The 20,028-nt window shown below is 32.5% G+C and overlaps 1 protein-coding gene and 1 pseudogene across 2 annotated transcripts; both read right to left on the reverse strand.

Annotated features, from left to right (window-relative positions):
* Positions 1-2,682: 2,682 nt before the first annotated feature.
* Positions 2,683-11,124, reverse strand: LOC128183322 (retinol dehydrogenase 12-like). Of its 2 annotated transcripts, XM_052852283.1 has the most exons (8): positions 10,965-11,124; positions 9,555-9,640; positions 8,930-9,137; positions 8,758-8,792; positions 8,199-8,399; positions 7,854-8,004; positions 6,624-6,750; positions 2,683-6,340 (listed from the first exon to the last, which is right to left on the reverse strand). In XM_052852283.1, the coding sequence occupies exons 1-8, from the start codon at positions 11,038-11,040 to the stop codon at positions 6,244-6,246; spliced, it is 981 nt and encodes a 326-aa protein (XP_052708243.1). In that variant the 5' UTR covers positions 11,041-11,124; the 3' UTR covers positions 2,683-6,243. The 2 variants fall into 2 exon arrangements, with proteins under 2 accessions (XP_052708243.1, XP_052708244.1); XM_052852284.1 differs by lacking the exon at positions 10,965-11,124 and having other exon boundaries at positions 8,930-9,165.
* A 4,620-nt stretch (positions 11,125-15,744) lies between these two features.
* Positions 15,745-18,219, reverse strand: LOC128186268 (uncharacterized; annotated as a pseudogene).
* Between the last annotated feature and the right edge of the window lie 1,809 nt (positions 18,220-20,028).

Here is a 20,028-nt window from a genome sequence, read left to right on the forward strand (position 1 = left end):
ATTATAAAATTGTGCGTAATTCAAATACAGATTAGAAACTACCTGTACTTGTCATGCAAAATAACATATCATTCATTTTAAAATAAATAACCATCGATAAAATCAACTCCCGTCAGTTCTTCGGTACTTTGATCTTATTTACTATCATACAACTTGGCATAGAAATAGATATCAATGTTTAGAATCTAACAAGGACTATATTTTTGCGGAATATTGGCGTATGAAAATATAACATGTTTCGCAATTCAGAATTGCTGTAGATTATTGAGTCTGTTTTAGCATTCGTTTTAAAACAGTAACATTAATGTTGGATTTCTTAACTAATGTAAACTAATGATATAATACTTGGGTCTCAGAATTTGTTTTTTAATAAGATTTGCCTTAAAATTTACTTTTTATCAGCAGTTTAAAGTGCACATTCTTAACATTGAGTTGTGTGAAAAAAATCACTTCAATCTGTTTTCACCTCTTATTAGATGATCAATATATAAGCTTTTCTGTCAATTTATATCTTTATATAAAGACATTATAGTATGTAAAAATCAGAAATATTTTGGTATCAGAAGCTTAAAAAAATAATTAAAATATCTTCAAAATTTAAGAAAATTAGAAGAAATGCAAGGAAATGCGAGCAAAGCATTAATAAAGTTTAGTTTCAATATTTATTCCAATTTAGTAGTATAGGCTGATATACATTCTGACAATCTTTCATTTTATTGAAGACTAGAATCTTCAAATTTTAAACAGATGTCTACTTAACTGCAAAGAACTACATTTATTTTTTTCATCCTTTAACTGATAACGAAAAGACACCTTAACACACCTTCTTCATCATTTAATATTTGTTTCATTAATAAACATTCTATCGTAGAATTAATTACCTTGGCATGTCATTACTACAATTACACTAATACTGGTCTGGTATCTGTTAATTGTATTGCACTGCAGACATTCTTTAGAGTTCGTATTTATAGTATATATTTAAGGGACATGGTCACGATTTGGTCAAAAATTATTTTCTCGACTTTAATTTTTACAATGCTTCAGTAAGGCATTCTTAATGTGCAACCAAAATCTATGCGTCATTTATTGCGTTATAAGAAAGTAACAGAGCTTGCAACTATTTGCTATGTAAACAAAGCTTTTGTTTACATTTTGAACGTTGAAGTAAATTTTTAGTCTTAGACTAAAAATGAATGTGGTAAACCTTCAGATCTGTTTTTTTTATGCTTAAAATGAATAAGAAGATGGAAAAATCAGCTTGAAAAAGAACTTTTACCGGTACATTGAACTATTGTAAACAAAAACAGGGCACGAGCCTTGTTTACATGAAAAAGATCTAAAGTTGTGAGCCCTGTTTCTTGTTCTAACTTCAATACTGACTCTCCAATTTCATTTAGTCATTGGAAATGCATTTCTAAAGCATTGTAAATAATTAAAACAGAAAAGTTGAATTTGACCAAAATCGTGACAATGCTCCTTTAAGTAGGTGAATGTATATAGAGAAGTAGGTAACTAATTGGCTGCTCTATGTATGTTGAGGGTGAGAAGAGTACATTGCTACAGCGTTATATCACCTTGTGTACCACTAGCCTTTTATTGTTCGGTTCTTTCTAGTGCGATACAAACCATTGTTGTAGCTCACTTTTTGTAAACAATAATAGATTATCTCTCAACCTCTCTGTAATTAAAAAAAAGGTAGCGACTTCTTACAATATTTTAAATCAATAATAAATAAAAACTCTTTTAACAATGTACTTGCTTTAATTGCTTTTTGTTTTTATGACCAAAATCATTTGGTTCACGAGTAAAAAAAGAAATAATCATAAACTGATTATTATGAAATTTTATTAAACTGTAATGTATTCATTTTGTCAAAATTCCTGACAAAGAAGTATATTCTAGAAGCTTGGTTTATAGAGCATTGTGTTTGAAGATGTGAACTATTATTTCCATCCAAAAGTGGATGCCTTTTTAGGAGATTTTTAAAAAAAAAATTTTACCAAAAGTCTATTGATTCTGATAGGATATATGTATCAATATATAAAAGAAATACACGTTACTGTTATAGTGTACCCACATTGATAATAAAATGTGTTCTGATTTTAAAATCAATATTAAATGAATGTTTACTTTTTTCATTACGATGATAGATACATGAATGATAAGATATTTTGTCCATTTCTGTTTCCTTTTGAAGTCATGTTTTGTTGACCCCGCGTTCAATATTTATTAACGTTATCTTAAACAAAAAGTACAAGTATTCGCCGATGCACTGTAAGACTCCAAATGGTCTAAATGGAGGATACTCAAATTCGTCTTTGATACTAGATGATGTTTAATCTATTGACTTAGTTATCATTAAAATACACCATAAATATATCTTGATATGAGTTTTACTCAAGTCATTGCCCATCAAATGACGCTCATGCTGAAAAACAATGTTTGCTTCCATCTGTTTATATTTCACATTAAATTAAAATGAATGGTTTACCGAATATAATATTACATATAAATAACTGTTTCCATGAATTTTGAGTTTTGTTAGCCGAAAATTAAATGAATTATCAGTTATTTAACATTAAAAACACAACAGAGTTAAAGCATTTCAACCGCACTATCTGTAAGATCTTAATACCCTTTTTTGTTAAATAAAAATTACTATCAAAGCATGCAGTGTAGTAGGTTTCTTTTTCTTTTAATTTTGTTTTTTATAAAAAAAATCAAGTCCATTCACATCATCATCATCATCATGGTATATGTATACAATTAAGAAAATTTCTAAATTTTGAATCAAATTCAAATCTTTAATTAACACATGCATTAGTGATACATCTTAATTCTACTTCCTCATATGAACATTATTGTTCAAAATACCATGTAACTTTTTGTAGTTGAATTTTCTGACACATATTCTTTATTCAAGACACACACATATATATATATATATATATATATATATATATATATATATATATATAGTTTTAATATCTTATGAAATTTTATATCAATATCGATCTAGAGTAATAAAAATTATGAGATTTCACATTTCTAATGATTCTTCATCATTGCCTTCAACTAATCAAAGTACTGAAAGTACTGAAAAGCGCTAAGTCGGGAAGAAAGTGTTAAAAATATATCGATCGATATGAAAATACATGTAAAGAATCATATTGCTCGTTATTGAGAAAAATGCACTTACTCAGAATTCAGAAATGATGTAGAATTTGGATCTGTCTCAGTTATAGAATGCATAATTCTTTTTAATGATTAATGCATGTTGTCGTGTTACATGAAAACAAAATACTGATGACAGACTTTTTAAAAAATCATAATAAAAGCATTTCGCAATAAATGTAAGCATAAATGGTTATCCATTTGACTGTAAAGTCAAAATTTACAATTTACAGTATAACAATCTGCCTTAAGCCATGTTGAAAAAATGCTTGATTTTAAAATTTTAGCAATTTCTGGAAATCGATATCATTTGTAGTAATTTTATAATGATATTGCTTGTTAGTTTTAAACAGATTTCGCAACTGTTTAGCAGAGCTGCAGAGTGCGTGCTTCTTGTGAAGAAAATAAAGACAGATCTGCCTTGCAGGGAATGCTACTTATTCTTCAAAATATAAGATTTGGTATTTGAACAATATTTCCAGCCTTTTTTTACAATACACCATGCAAAGACCCCTAATGTATTCACATTACCTGAGATGTTAGAATATCAAAATGGAGTCGCTTCTTTTCATTTAAGCATCAACTAAACGGTCTCTTCTGAGGTATATTTTAGGGTATATCATTGAATTTGATGAAGTCTAGCTCACATCTCATCAGACGTAAAAAGTATCGTGTTTTTAACAAGTTTTATTAAAAGGATGTTGTCATGGACGCCTATGCAGATGTCACAACAGTATTTCACCGTACTAGGTTCACGTCTAAACCTAGCTGAGGCAAAACCATTCCCGAATTCTCCTTCGAATTTGGGCCGTTTCCGCCTGCAACAGGGGCTACCTTTTTATGGATGAAAAAAAAATAATGTGGAAGATGTCTGACTATTCACGTTTTGAAACAATGCGAGCTAGGTCATTTTTTGTGATGTGTGTTGTTTTTTATGGGAAGAGGGGTGATAAGTTCTTGGCTTGTGGTCTTGTGCTTTTCAAGCACACGTGTAACTTCGACGTAAAAAAAACTCTCGTGCCTTGCTTGTGTTTTTGATACTAAATTGGAGAAGAAGTGTTGTTTTAAAAAATATCAAAAAGATTTTCGCAGAAGTTTGTTTTGAATTTTTAACTTGTATCTAAAGATGCGCATTTATGGTAGGGATATATAGTAAACTTTAATACTGTAGTGACACCTGCAATACATACAAGGTCTGCCGGAAAGGCCCGAGAAGTTGCCATTGGATAGAGGAACTGTTTTCACCAGCGTAACAGAGGTCGTACTAAAGAAAACCCGTAGCCATGTAATAGGGTACGGGTTCTTTTAGAAAAATTGAACTCAGATAGAAAACTTTTAGTATATTTTCGACGTTATCAAGCAATATTAAATTGGCAAGAAGTTTTATTTCATATATACCAATATAATGGGTATCACATAATAAGCGAATTCATTTAAATATCTAAAAGTTATATTTAATTCATAGCAATGTTGAATCTTACACATTTTTACTGTTACTAAGTGTTTTTATTAATGCGTAATTTGTCCATACTGCACATAAATTAAATCATTAATAAAATCATATTTGCAAATTAAACGAGGTAAGCTGGTATCATTTTATAAAGATTATTACATATATTTACTGTAGTATTTCAAGTAACTCGACAGTTTTATTTTTTTCATAAATAATAATCAAATCATTGGTTTTGGATAATTATAAAATTACATATCAATGCAAATTGAAAGAAAAATATTTCTGAAATATTGCATACAGGAAACAAAGCCTAAAATAATGTTTATAAAAAGCAGCACAAATTATCGTGAAAAGGGCCCGGTGTTAATTGAAAAATTTTATATATATAAATTCTACATTTTTATATAAAACATGGTGTTCATAACTGTAACACATTACATTTAAAAACACTCAAAACCTTGATATTGTACAATTATTCCAATTATTACTAAACACATAAAACACAATTTAATGCATATAACATCCATTTTTTCTCGAAATAAATCATTGTGACATGGCTTTTGGAGCACCCGTATCCGATATAATTATAATAATGACATTTAAATGAAACTTATTGTTAATTTAATACTGGAGGAACAAATGCATCTGCATGCAGGATAACTTGAAGATAATTAAGTTCCCCCTACTTCATAGTTATGATTTTTACAGAGTACGACTTCTCCATGATACGACTTCTCCAGCATCCGCCAGTAGGTGGTGGTATATAGGAAACGCGAAAACGAAAGTGGAAGTAGGTTTAGAAATCTGGCGACAAAAAAGCGCTGCAGCTATGCTTAGCGCTTTAAAAAGTACACTTATTAAGTAACTTTGTATTGATGTTGTAAATGACTTATGATAATAACGAACAGAGAACAAAAGTCCAAAAGAAAAATACAAAATACAAAACAGGAGCAGAGCAAACACTGACCTCTTAAGAGGTAGGGTGAAATTTATATTCATAAATTATCTCACTAGGTATTCCTCTCTTTATAGTTTTATATCCTTGTAAAAATATCTATTAGTAATTAAGTTCTTATACGTAATATATCGAACATAAAAATCAACCAAAAATCCGTTATACATGAATTTCCCAGAGTATCCTGTAAAGTAGAGATAATATATTAGTACATTTTGAATGAAATGAAGAAGGACGAAAAAAACCCAGGGCGAAAAAATCCTGTATACAGTAATTGAAATAATACATCAAATCAATATTCAAATGTTAGAAATAATTTGCTGGTAATTTGTCATTCATTGATACTCATTCCCTGATTCACGAGTTTCAACGTAATAGCTAACAACTAGAAAATGGTTAATCCGTGCATTTTTATCCTGAAAATGTCGTTTTTCATTCTTCTTTTACATAATGGAGTTTCTTAACATAAATCATTTCTTATTCTCAATTGATACAGACAATCCAAACATCACCGTGCTATACAGTTACTTCCAGCATTGTTTACAAGAGAGACGTAAAGCAAGATTAATATAGAAAACGCTATGTAAAAATTGAACAAATATTGTAAAATCCGGATTGTTACGTAGTGCGGTACTTGGACAACCTTAAAATAGAACGGCTATAATTTCTCTATTTTATCAATATCTTCAGGCTTTAGGTATTTTTGTAGACAATCTAGAGAGTATTTCCAAAGTGCTTCTTGCTTCTCTTGATTTCTAAGAAACAAATGTTGTGCTTATTAATCGGCAGAAAAATGTGAATTACATTACACATTATTCAAAAAACGAAACATTGTTAGAGGGCTACTACTTATAACAACAAAAGGACTAGATGTTGAAGAATAACATTATTCATGTCATGTTTGTGCTTCATTTCTACTTAGAATGGGTATAGTTACATTTATAATTTACTTTTTTATGTGGAGGCCCTCATATAGAAACTTTATATTACACACTTGAGTGTCACAGGGTTAATATTTGCGAAGATCACATAACAAACCTTGCTAAACTGTTAGCCTGCTGGATTCTCATGTCACAATAGTAAGCATCTCTAGTATCTTTTAAGTCTGGATTTACAGCTGCATTGATCAAAGTTTTAGCACCTTCAAACGGATTTTTCGTCTTTCCTTTAAAGAGAAAAAAATGCATGGAAATTGCAACCTAAATATTTTACGAATTCTTTTGTAAGGATCAATCTTTGTAATTAAACAACATAAAAACTAAAGTAGAGCAACTTCTGTTCATAATTACAGGGACATTCACGCTCAAATCAACATATATTCACCTTTTGTTGATTTATTCGTGAATGCCATTGTTTAGTTGACCTAGAGAAAATTAAGAAAAATCTATTTTTATTGGTAACAAGAGTCAATGGAGAGGAAGGGGTGAACTGAGGTGAAATTTTACACTTCATAAATTCCTTTATAGAAGTTGCTATACTAAACAATTAAAGCTGCTTGGCCCAATTTTATATCAAATTTTATGCACGCTTTTAAACGATGGTTATGGTAAGTATATGTATAATAATAGACATTGCAGTAGTTTTCCCAGTCAATTAAACCAAATTCCAATGAAGAAAAATACGTACAAAATTTGCTAACAAAACAAACGACATAAAAGAGTACCGCGTTATTTCGTCTCATGTTAAATTCACCCCAGACGACGAGACGGGTATGGTTGTATTACGACTTTGACATCGCTTTAAATAAACGTCGAAATGATCAAACGAATTACAAATAAACATGTGTACATATTGTTCGCTAATATTTCTGAAGCTTGCTTTCTTTACAATCGATTCATAGCATGCAGGTTGAATAACCTCAATTATTCGGGGGACGAAACCAAACGGTTTCCTTTTCTAAACACCCCCGAGATGCATTTTGGTTTGTTTTTTCGTTTGCCCAAAAAGAAATTCTTTTTATTTACTTTGAATATTTCGAACTTTGAAAGGAGACTGATTCTGCTGGTGTAGGTAGGAGAAAGTCCATAACTTTCTAAGATAAATGGTCTGTATAGAAAAAAATTTGATACTGTAATAACAAAAAAATCGGACCAAGCAGCTTTAAATGTATGATTTTATGACTGAACTTTTAAAAGCAACGCTCTTCCGCGCATGCGTTTGTGTTTGTGCGTGTGTGGATCCTGTAAATCTCAATAATTAAACAGTGCTTAAAACCTTGACATCATGACTGAATTCGAAGCGTTTCATAAAATATATCCAAACATTTACCGATGATTTTCGATAGCTGGAAAAACACTTTCCACATTCCGAGGTCACTGAAGCTTCTGGTGATTTCAGTATCAACAATGCCCGGATGTATACTGTTGACGGTTACATTTGTCTTTCGGAGACGCCTGTTCAAGCAATACATCTGCATTATCTGGTAAAAAATGAAAAAAAAACTATCACATCCGCAAACAGCAAGATTACCCGTTATACATTGCATGATCGAAGAAATGTTTTGTTTTAAATGTTTATATTGTCATAGAAAAAGACATTTCATAAATGCAACATATCAGATTAATATGAATGAAAATATGTGTGGAACGGTTTAAAGAAATACCAACATCCTACCTGATATAATTTTGAATTCCCATAATACTGAAGTCTTTTAAAGTTTTCCTTTGTGTGGTGTTTTCCCTGAGCTTTCTCCAAATCAAAACTAGAGGTTAGATACGCCTCACTGGAAACCAAGACTATTCTACAGTCTTCGCCCGAGTTCAGCATAACTGGTAATAACTTGGTTACTAAGAGAAAGTGTCCGAGATAATTCACCTTAAAAAGAAAATTTATCCATTGATTTTCGCAAGATGGTATTATACAATGCAAATGAAAATTTTATACTATATGAATGAAAATCATAACATAGAAATTAAAGAATTATAACGTAAGAATTTAAAAATAACTCAATACAGATAGAAGTTACATGTACACAAATTAAAATTATGGAATGAAAATGAATAACTTTAAAATGCATATGAAAAACAATTAACTAGAAATTGAAAGTTAACCAATACAAATAGAAAACAATGCAATGCTGTAACAAATAACAATTTCTACATGTACAATACAAATGGATACAGTACTTGTAACATCAAATTTTCCTTCCTTGGACTTGCCATACACAACTTACCTGAAACATAATTTCAAAACCATCTTCTGTATATTCTGGAATTAAAACAAAATGAACATAACATTTTCAATGTCTCTAGGATACGAAAACTAGCTACTCTGTGTTTTTTGATACTTTAATATTCAAGTTTGTATGTCACAACAACATGCAAATATGTACAAAATTGACATACCTAGTGGATGCATTGCAATTCCTGCATTACAAAGTAACAAATGGAGTTTAGTTTCTTTAGATTTGAATGTTTCTATGAAGTTTTCAACTGAGTTAAGGGATGCAAGGTCTAGAGCCATGAATTCCACGTCGAGTCTCTCTTTCGAACATATTCCTGCTGTACCTTTTGCTTTTTCCTCCTCAAATTCCTTCTGCATTTTTTCTATTGCCTTTGGATTGGGGTAAAACATTCATGTACTAAATAAAATCACAAGTCGTCTATTTACTTTTTCAATTGTTCTTCTGGATTTTGAAATAAACACACTGAATTCGCATTTAGTGTAAGAATATGCTGGCATTCGGTGCACATCGAGATTACGTCATCATTTAACTATACATGTACATACGTTAGGTCCATGTCCACTGAAAATCGTTGTTTTATCTTTCGCATTTTCAATTGGAGAAACTGCGATCACAGAGTAATGAATTGCAATTACTTAACTAACATCTTAAATTATTGAGCGAGGTTGCAGTTGATATGCAAACTTTGTAAGTTCTTTATTGTTAAATGACAGTGCTCAAAAGTAAATAGTTATAAATTTACCTTTATTTATGGATATCTTTCACGGAACTTTCTCAGTACTCACATTTTTAGCTCGCTCCTCTGATCTGCATGCGATTATTACTCTAGCCCCCATCATGGCTATCCATTTCGACGTTTCATATCCAATACCTACGAAAGTTTAGAAATGTTTTACACTGGACTTTTTTTAAATGGAGTTAGCCTCTTATTAAAGAAAGGAAGATGAATGTTTCCCTCCAATTAATAGATGTAAGCTAGTAAGGACACCTTATCAATCATTATTAGCCATCCCAGCAGTTAATGGCTGTGTATTCTTTGGATCTATTTGAAAAAGTACCTATAGATTAACACAAGTACGTATAGATTGCACACAATTATCATAATATATAAAAATCAATCCGTTGGTATCGATAAAACTTTCTTGTCCATGTTTTTAAAATGAATGATAATAATGTTAATGTTTGAACAAAGGTAGTGATATTTCAATTGAATATAAAAATTGTATTGGTTGTACTGGCATACAAAATCCCATAGAGAGCTTAAGAGAGAGAGAGAGAGAGAGAGAGAGAGAGAGAGAGAGAGAGAGAGAGAGAGAGAGAGAGAGAGAGAGAGAGAGAGGGTGAGTTTACTATGACGGTCAACTCTTTACGTCGATTCCTATTGTGACGTAAGCAAACCCGCGAGCTACGTTAAAAGAATGATCTGTTAGCATGACTCATGCATTTACCCTTGTTTATTCAGTGTTTTTGACACTCCAAAGTCTTAACTTGGGGTTAATCTATTTTAAAATCAGTTTGTTTACTAAACATCACATGTACAATCATTATAATTAACGCAAAAAAACGGTACGATAGACATGCACGCTGTACTAAATACAAAACTGTACATGAACATCAATGCTTGTTCTGAAAAAGTGCCGCAGGCAAAGTCATGCACATAGATGTAATCTTGGAAGTCAATGGTTTGCTTACAACTTGGACTGCCACTTATACGAGATTAAATGCCGAAACCCTGATGTTAAGTTTAGCTCAGGTTTGTAAGTTTTAGGCCGTAGTGATATTCCATATTTTAGAGTCAGGATTCTTCTTCCGTTTATAAATGAACTCAACCTGAGTGTCAATATTTATGACAAGCTTCAATCGAGTGGTGATTTTAAATGAAAAAGTGTCAAAGTAAATAAAACAGGGTATTTTTTCTTGTGATTAGATAATGAATGGGTATATAGCAAATCTATAGTATCACGTAGCATCAATCACTTACATGCGCGGATCCAGAAAATTTTTCCAGGGGGGGGGGGGGTCCGAAGGATAATTGTGTTTGCCAGGGGGGGGTCCGAGGCATATTTTCGCGATAATTTTACTATGTAAATTTAATAAATTTTTATTTTCCAGGGGGGGTCGGGACCCCCCCGACCCCCCCTCTAGATCCGCGCATGACTTATAAACATGAAATACTGAGAAATACATTGACTTACCCGTATTTCCCCCGGTGACAAGAACGACTCGGTCAGTAGTCAGGGGTACTTGGGGGAGTGATGGCGTCCCTCCCATGTTTGTGTTAGGACTGACTAAATGTCTCAGTCACTCGTGACAGTGACAGTCATGTTGGTAAATATGGACTCTTTGCTACGGTAGTCCGTTCTCGTCTAAAATCAATATTTTTAAAATGTGTTTCCTTTTCACAAGTGCGGATGTTTAGTTACAGGGGTTAATATATAAATAGGCCTAGTGCCTGTTTAGGAGGGTAAGAGTTGAAATTGACACCCCGAGAAAACTATTGTCAACCGATGCGAAGCGTCTATCGAAACAAATGTGAACCTTCATCAAAATCCCTTTTATATTATTTTTGAAGTGGTTAGCGTATGTACGCGTAACGCTTCATGTAATGCAACCAAAATTATTACGCAATCCGGATGCTTCGTCAAAGCGCTACCTATGTTAAATCAAAGTATTGAGAGTACTGCAAGTCAACCTTCAATTAGGACAGAATAACACACCTAGAAAAAGTAATCAAATTATTAGTTAATTATTGGATTATAAAAGATATCTTGATAAATAAACTTACCTATGTCGGAAAAGCGAAAAATTTGCAGTTTTAAGACAAAAAATTAATATCTAAAAAAATTCAGGTCTGTTAGGTATAACAAAAGCCCCTGCGGGATTTGAACCCGGGATGTATGGAACACAATCCCGACACTTTATCCACTCGGCTTTGGAGTAAGTTATAAGTTGCCGTCGATTAAATCCTTTTAATAAAACAAAATGTCGTTTCGATCAGAAGTCAGCCATTTTGTGATAATGTGTTATTGCACCTTAATGTAAATGTATACTTTTACTTAGTTTGCACGTCTTTTGCTGAATAACTTTAAATAAACTTAAGGTAGAGACAGAGAGCAATCACTTGATCGATAGATTTCGCTATTTAGCACGAGCTATTTTTCCGGATTTCTGAACGCCGTCAGATAATTATCTCCGTTTACACATTATTGTCTATCGAAACAAAATGGCCGACGGGGCAGACGATTCAGAGTCGAAAAAAATACCACGAATAAAAGGCAAATTTGCAAGTCGTATAAAATCATGGCGGTCATCTAGATTAAAGCATATGAACAAGAAAAGGGATGTGGGTAAAATAGAGAACGATTATGACTATAAATATATCAATAACACGGAACGGATATATTATTGCCAAGAACATGTGGTTTCGATTAGTTTTTAGTATTTCCTTTTCTCGTTGTATGGCTAATACTAGCATGTGGGCAAAATATTTGAGATAAATTGTTTGTTAAAGCAATTTTGAGGTAGATGTTATTGAAAAATTTAATGTCCATTTTCAAATAAATTTGATTACATTGAAATTATTTTTTTAAAATTTAATCCTCGGAATGAATTTCAAAATTAAAAATTAAAAAGATAAGATTCAACAATATCAAAGTATATTTATTGTAAGTACATGAATATAAATAAAACTAGACACAATCTCGTTGCGAGCAACGAGGAGGTCTTCCGTCCGATTTTTAGATGAGGAAATGACCTTGCCTTTTATCTTACTCAACGAAACATATCAGAAAATGCAGATGTGATCTAAAAGAGGGATGGATGAAGGATTATACACCCCGTTGGATCCCTAATTTAAAGGACCAGCCCCATATTTTATTTCATATTAAATAAGAGGTCTTTTGACCTAATAACAGGTCTAATGACCTGGGATAAAAAGATATCGAAGAAAAAAAATAGGGTCTGCCTTTGTGAACGGAAGACCCTAATAACAATAAGAATAGAAGGGTCTTCCGCTGAAGACGAAAGACCCTTATGATAAAAAACTGTTTTCTAAATCTTAATTGAAGAGTGTTTTTCAACTTGTACCACAGTCCAACAACCCTTTTATGTTGAATATTTTAGTTAGAAAATTAAATAAAAAGGAGAGAAAGAAATGGAGAGAAAGAACAAATCTTGGCTCCGGCGTGATTAGAACACATGTCTCAATTTAAACATAGCTGACGCGAAATAATTCCCGAATTTGTCTTTGAATTTGGGGTGTTTCCGCCCGGGAGAGGAGCTGAGTTTTTGTATGAGATGAATAACAACGTGTAAGATGTCTGACTATTCAGGTTTGGTAACAGTGCGAGGTCATTTGAAATAGTGATGCTTGTTTGTGTCTGGAGGGGAGTGAAAAGACCCGAGCTTGATTTTCGTCGTAAATAAATCGGAAATAGAATTTTGGGGTGTGAATCTCGGATTCGGTTAACAACAATTAGGGCAAATCCTAAAACAATGACTGATGCATTTTACCCATGTATTTCAGTATTGAGAATTTTTTTGTGTCGTTTACTATTATGTTTGACTGTTTTATTTCAACAGGATTGATAAAATCTTTATAAATGTAGAAATAACGAAATCAGTAACACGTAAATTTATTCGGTAAAAATTTGATGACAGTAATTTCCACAGTTCTAACATTCATAGGTAGTTCACACGCTATCGTAGATACAGACAAAATGGAAAACAAGAAATATACATGCAACAGAAATATTACGCGGCTGCTTACATCCCATGTACTATGTAAATTTTAAGTCCCCGTACAGGCTATACTCGCCGTTTGGTCTCAGGAATTTCTTCTTTATTGTTCAATCCGCTGCATATTTGGCAGACAATAGGAATGGGGTCCGAGATACATTTACACAAAATTTCATTAGGATTGAGTAAGGGGCTCGGGAGTTAGAATTTTTTTCTACAGTACATGTCAAGCACGCCAATCGAAACTCAAATGCCAAAAAATCATAACTCTCTTAAAAATGAACGAATATGTTTGGTCATTAGAACAGTAATCTAGAATTGAACTAGGTTGAAAATAAAGGTTCAAGATGAAAGATCCTGTAAAATCAGGCCAGTAAAACTAAATGATTTTGTGAATAGGAAGGAGGGGGGGGGGGGGTCGGTGCGTGTACTGTGTAAATTTAATTTCCACGTATAGGCAATAAGCGTCGTTTAATCTCAGGAATTTCGTCTTAATTCTTCAATCCGCTGCATATTTAAGAGACGATAAGAATGTGGTCCGAGGTTTGAAAGATGTAACTATTGATTTTTTTTTTTTTTACATCTGTTTATTCTTAGGCTCAAACACTCATAAACGGGTGGTCAATTTTCCAACCTTGTCGCAGTCACCCGTTCGTTTGTATAGTTACGTGTATAAACTTCGGAGGTTTTTCTTAATCCCAGACAGGCAACAGATTTGTATCAGTATATAGACACGCACAAAAAAGAAAAGAAAAAAGTACACCATCTGTAATAAAAATGACTTTTTAGCGTTGACTTCCAATCAGTAAGAAGACAATCATTAAACAATGAATTTCAAATTATTTAAATCCATAGACATTATCCCGTAACTTAAAATAAATACATGTATAATTTTTGTACGCAATGTACATTTAGCCTCTATACAATTTACTGCATGTTACTTGTATTAGTTCTTATTCAAATGCTAAAACAGTTGTACTTTAGAGAGAGAGAGAGAGAGAGAGAGAGAGAGAGAGAGAGAGAGAGAGAGAGAGAGAGAGAGAGAGAGAGAGAGAGAGAGAGAGAGAGAGAGAGAGAGAGATATATATTTCATAGTGTTTTATAGTGTTCAGGAAATCAATATATAAGCAACCTATGTCAATAAACGCATGTATTCATGCATGCGTTTATCTATATAATTATGTAAATAAATACAAATCAGTCCTCATTTTAAAGCCATGTAGAATAACGTTTGTGCATTGCTAAGTAAATGTTGTGTGCATACAGTCAAGGAGATGGCGGCATTTCTTTGATGCCGGCAAAGCGACCAAGTGAACTCTAATGCAGTCGTACTGCAAGGGAGCTTCGGCGGCATGTCTTTGATGCTGGTGATGCGACGAGCGTCTGAATTAAGCCAACTGCTGACAGAAACAAGCTCTATATTTATACTAAAAAAGCTGTTATTATCTTTATTTATTAGAAAAATAAAACGGAAAACAATAAAAACCATCATTTTAAAGATAAAATCATGAAACAAAACAAAATTAGGGAAGAAATATAATCGGCACTTGGGGACGGAACCCGGGTCGCCTGGGCACAAGTCCACCACTCTAACGACTGAGCTACGCGGACCCTCGCTTCAGAACTTTTGAGCTCAAAATCTCGGGAATGCATGGATTGATTTAAAAACGAATTTCATATTCTGAAGTGTTTTAAGTGTCTCTTTCGAATGAAAAAAAAAAAAATTCAAGTTTAAAAAATTGAAAAATTAAGGTTTTTCATTTCCTTCCAGTGACGACCGGAAGTGACGGCGGACGTTCGGATATGCGAAGGGCACTGCGGCCGTTCACTCTCTACCAACTCTGAAAATTTGAAGGTTCTATCTTAAATACTTTTTGAGAAAAATCGTGAACAAGCAAAAACGTAAAATCTTTAATATCTCGGTACCGGAAGTAATGACCAAAAAAAGCTCGTGTAATTTTCTTACAAATTTTGTCATGAATAAGATCTGAAAATTTCATGAAAATCGGCTGAAGCATTTTTGAGAAAACGTGGGAGAAAAAAAAAAGAATAATAATAATAATAGAGGAAAAGAATCAAAGCAATAACAATAAGGTCTTCCGTTGGAAACGGAAGACCTTAATAAATAATAAATAACGAATAAATATGATCAATATATATTGATCATTAAATAAACTTTATTTCTAAACAATATTAAAAACCCGTCGTAATAACTGGTTATTATTATTTTACCCCTTTTGTATATTTGGTCTGTCGTTCATATGCAGATAAATTGCACTTGATATTTTCCATATACACTGTATAGATCCGATTTTAACATGTTACCCGACATACTACATGTAACTGTTTGATTATTTCCGTAAGAAATAAAGAAGAAAGCATTCATTGGTTGCAAATGTTTTTCTTTTCAGAAACTGTCTGTGGTGGATGAATCACTAACTGAAAGATGTTTATTTTGAAAAAGGGCAAGCTGTTTGACTTTAAGTTGTTTGACGTCACCTGACGTCGTGGAAATATAAAATGGTGCTCCGTAAATCTAATTCATGCAAAGTAAAAATCGCTGTATCTTTGTAAAAAAAAAATTAATTCATGTGAATTTTTGTAAAAAATATTTTTAATTGTTAGTCATTTAATAAAACATACGCCATCCTATAAAGTACACGGTAATTTCGCTGTAAATCACTTTGTCCTCGGATTTTTCTAACAAGCCTCGTATATAGGAAAAGAGTCCGGCCGTATGAATATATACAATATCGTATCTCGCTCGCGTGTCATTGAGAAGAAGTGAGAATGTCGTGAAATGGCTATATGTAAATTGGTATAAAAATTCTAAATTAATAGTAAATGATACGAAGAATGCAACATATATTTGTTTGAATCTATGTTCTAAGTATTATTTGCATGTGATACTACAGGGGCTGGTAAAATATGTTTATTTTACGTGTTTAAATAGTAGCCTAAAATAAATAGATTGGATCTCTGAACCAATATTTTAGAGTTCTTGCTCTTTGATTTCTACATGTGGTTAATTCGATTGGTAAAATACTTCAGATCATCAGACTTCAGAAATTCCCCCAGACAGTCTATGGAGTATTTCCAAAGTGCTTCTTGCTTTTCTTCATTTCTGTAAAAGATATTATACACCATAAGATTTAATAAAGAGTTGTACTTGATAATACCAATTAACACATCGATGATTTTTCTTTGTTGTATATACTGCGTCTTTATCTTTTTTTATTTTTTATTTCTTCATCAGAAATGATATTACACTTCATTTCAACATTTTCATTTACATAAAAGTTGGCATTAAGTCATCTTTAGAATGAATCTACAAAATTTACCCTTCAAAATATGGTTTTGGTAACCAAACTAGTCTAATTCATGAACCGTTAAAGTTTCACACATGCATAGACACGCTCGCTTGAAGTGAATCATTTGCCATTAATTTCTTTTGATATCATACTTGTAATACCTTAGAATGCCCAGACAAGAACACTTATAAAGTTATTTAACAGGATGTTATTGGTACAATGGGTGACTAATTCTGCATGACAGTAATTCCCGTGTGTTAGATAGATTTCAACTTCGCAATTAACAATGCAGGAGTTTTTGTACCTTGCTAGACTGTTCGCCTGTTTGATTCTCATATGATCAACAAAATACACATCCCTGGTATTGGGCTGGTACCTTTGAATCGGGGTTAACAGTTGCATTGATCAAAGTTTTAGCACCTTCAAATGGAGATTTGGTCAAACCTAGAATGCAAAAATCGACTCTTTTCAGCTATTCAACAAATTATAGAAAATAGTTACCATCATGATTTCCCCAATATTTTTGAGCATTAACACCTTATTGTTCAAATTACGGAGGAGTTTGGATAATTGGAATATAGTTATCCACATCTGCTGATCATAGTATTTTCTGGTGATTTCAGTCTCCACAATGCCCGGATGTACGCTATTCACGGTCACCTCTGTATTTTTCAGTCTTCTGTTTAAATAGTACCTCTGCATTATCTATTACAGATGGGAAAAAAAGATATCTAATATTTCGTTCATATAGCAGAGAGGTGTTTTAATTGAGAGAGAGGGGGAGGGAGAGAATATACATCTTAGAAATTTACAAAATATGTGTAATATAAATGTTGAACTTCTACAGAAATTTTGGTTTCTTACCTGATATAACTTATATAACTTAGAATTTCCATTATGCAATAGCCTTTAAAGGTTTTTTGGACTGTATATTATTTTCCTTGTGCTTTCTCCAGATCAAAGGATGCCTGTACACGTGTGCTGAACTGGAAACCATTATTATCCTACAATCATCGCCAGAGTCCAGCATTATTGGTAATAACATGGCTACCAAGAGAAAGTGTCCAAGATAATTCACTCTCCAAAAGACAATTAAACAATAGCAATAGTTTTTCAATATTCAGACATAATGACCGGGGTACATTATTTTTCTTTTTTCATGGAGGGTGTTTCATAATTTACCTGAAACATTTGTTCATATCCGTCTTCTGTGTATTCTAAAAAACATACGTAACATATATAGTACAATGTATGTATACCTTTCTACTAACCTTTTCCCAGAATATTTTTTTAGATTTCAAATACATGTACTTGTATATACGCTATTTGTAAAATTAAAATCTTCATAAACTGTACCTTGATTTTTTCTCGTCGAATTCCTTCGGCATTTTTTCTATTTCCTTTTGAATTAGAAAAATAATATTTATAAATATTAAAAAAAGATCAGAATCTTTTTTTTTCTATTCTTCTCCTATAATTTTTTTTTTTTTTTTTGCCTGTCAAGATTTTCGAATGAGTCTGCCCCCCCCCCCCCCCACTTTCAAAAACGATGCTACGTGCCTGTTGTAACAAAAACACAATTATTTTGAGAATATAGGCATCATAAATAGAAAAAGTCTATTATTTCTGTTTTGAAACGCTCTTTCCATACTGTCTAGTCCGATTGCATGGAACAGCTTGAGCTCTAGACTCTAAGGGAATTTTGCATCGTGAAATGAATAATAGTGGTAATTGAAAAACTGTGAAAGGCTCCAAATGAATAAAAAATATATTTCCCATTTTTCTCTCTGCAGACAGAAATCTGTTTTCATTCCAAGCATCAATTAAGAAATATTGAGACTTTTTTTATTCGCTACAGTTGTTCTTCACCGAAGTCTTGTGTATACATATATGAACATAATTTTTTTTTTAAAATCAACAAGTGCTATTGTCTAAAATCGACTCTGAGTCTCACATTTTTTTTGCTCGCTCCTCTGTCTGCACGCAATAATAATCAACTCAAGAGCCATTTTAAAAATTCCAAATACACATGTTTGTATGTTTGTGACAGACCACAATTAATATGTGTATAGTAAAATATATCAACTTTACATACCTGCATTTCCTCCAGTGATTAAAGCCACACGATTAGGGGTTTATAAAACTTGAGGGAGAGACGATGCTCCGCCCATTTGTACGCTAAACCGGAATAGAGATTTCTACATCTATCATATTATTGTTTAAACTTTTAAGAAGTTTAAGTATGTTGCTGCATCGTCATCATTACGCGTATAATCGCACTTTGATATGTGTATCAATATATACCTGGTATTTCGTATTTAACAATAACAGGATTCCGTTTGTATCCGTACCAATATACGTGTAGATATGAGCAAATACTAATAATCGTCGATAATTACCAATAAGTATACATGTATAATCTTTAATATATATGTATATTAGAATATGAAGTAGTGTTTTAAGATTTAATTTGAATTTTAAGGTAGTTCATGTGCTGTTATGTAAAGGGGGTCTATGAGTACTAAAAAAACCGCAACGACGCAGGCGCCAAATATGCATATGGTTGCAAACGTAATAATAATGTATCAGTGAATACATGGATTGGAAATTATACTAATTTTTTTTCATTTATAATATAGAGTAACATCTTGGAAAATGAAACTACTTTTTTAAAGATATGTTTTGTTTAAATATCAACCAATGTTGATGCATGTGAAGTTATTATTATTTTTTTTTTTTTGGGGGGGGGGGGGGGTCAAATGTAGGCTTCCTTCTGGGTCGTATTAACCACCAAAGAAAGAATTTCATTGTTTAACTATTGTACAATTTAAAAATTTGTAATTCAGGATTGCATGACGTGTATTCTGAATATGATTTACTTTTATCCCAGTTGGAATCTTAAATTGTGCAATAACGTCTTTTTAAAACTCTACTTTGAGTGTTCAGGGTTTTAGTTTTGAATTTATTTAATCTTTGATGCTTCATTTGGGTATGAAGGTAGCTAGCATATTGTTGGGGAAGAAACCATTATTTTTTATGGAATAAAGAATCGATCACTCCGGAGGAGGGGTGCGAGAGGCCCCGCGGACCTGCGGCCGGTCCGCCAAGACCGGAGCAGACGTCCGCAGGGGCCGCCGAGGCCGGGCGGCCCTCGAGGTCTTCCGTTCCAAAAACTCCTCCATATGGTAAGATCGGGCACATGAATCCGTAC

The sequence above is a fragment of the Crassostrea angulata genome, chromosome 5, assembly GCF_025612915.1.
Source record: "Crassostrea angulata isolate pt1a10 chromosome 5, ASM2561291v2, whole genome shotgun sequence".
Lineage (NCBI taxonomy): Eukaryota > Metazoa > Mollusca > Bivalvia > Ostreida > Ostreidae > Magallana > Magallana angulata.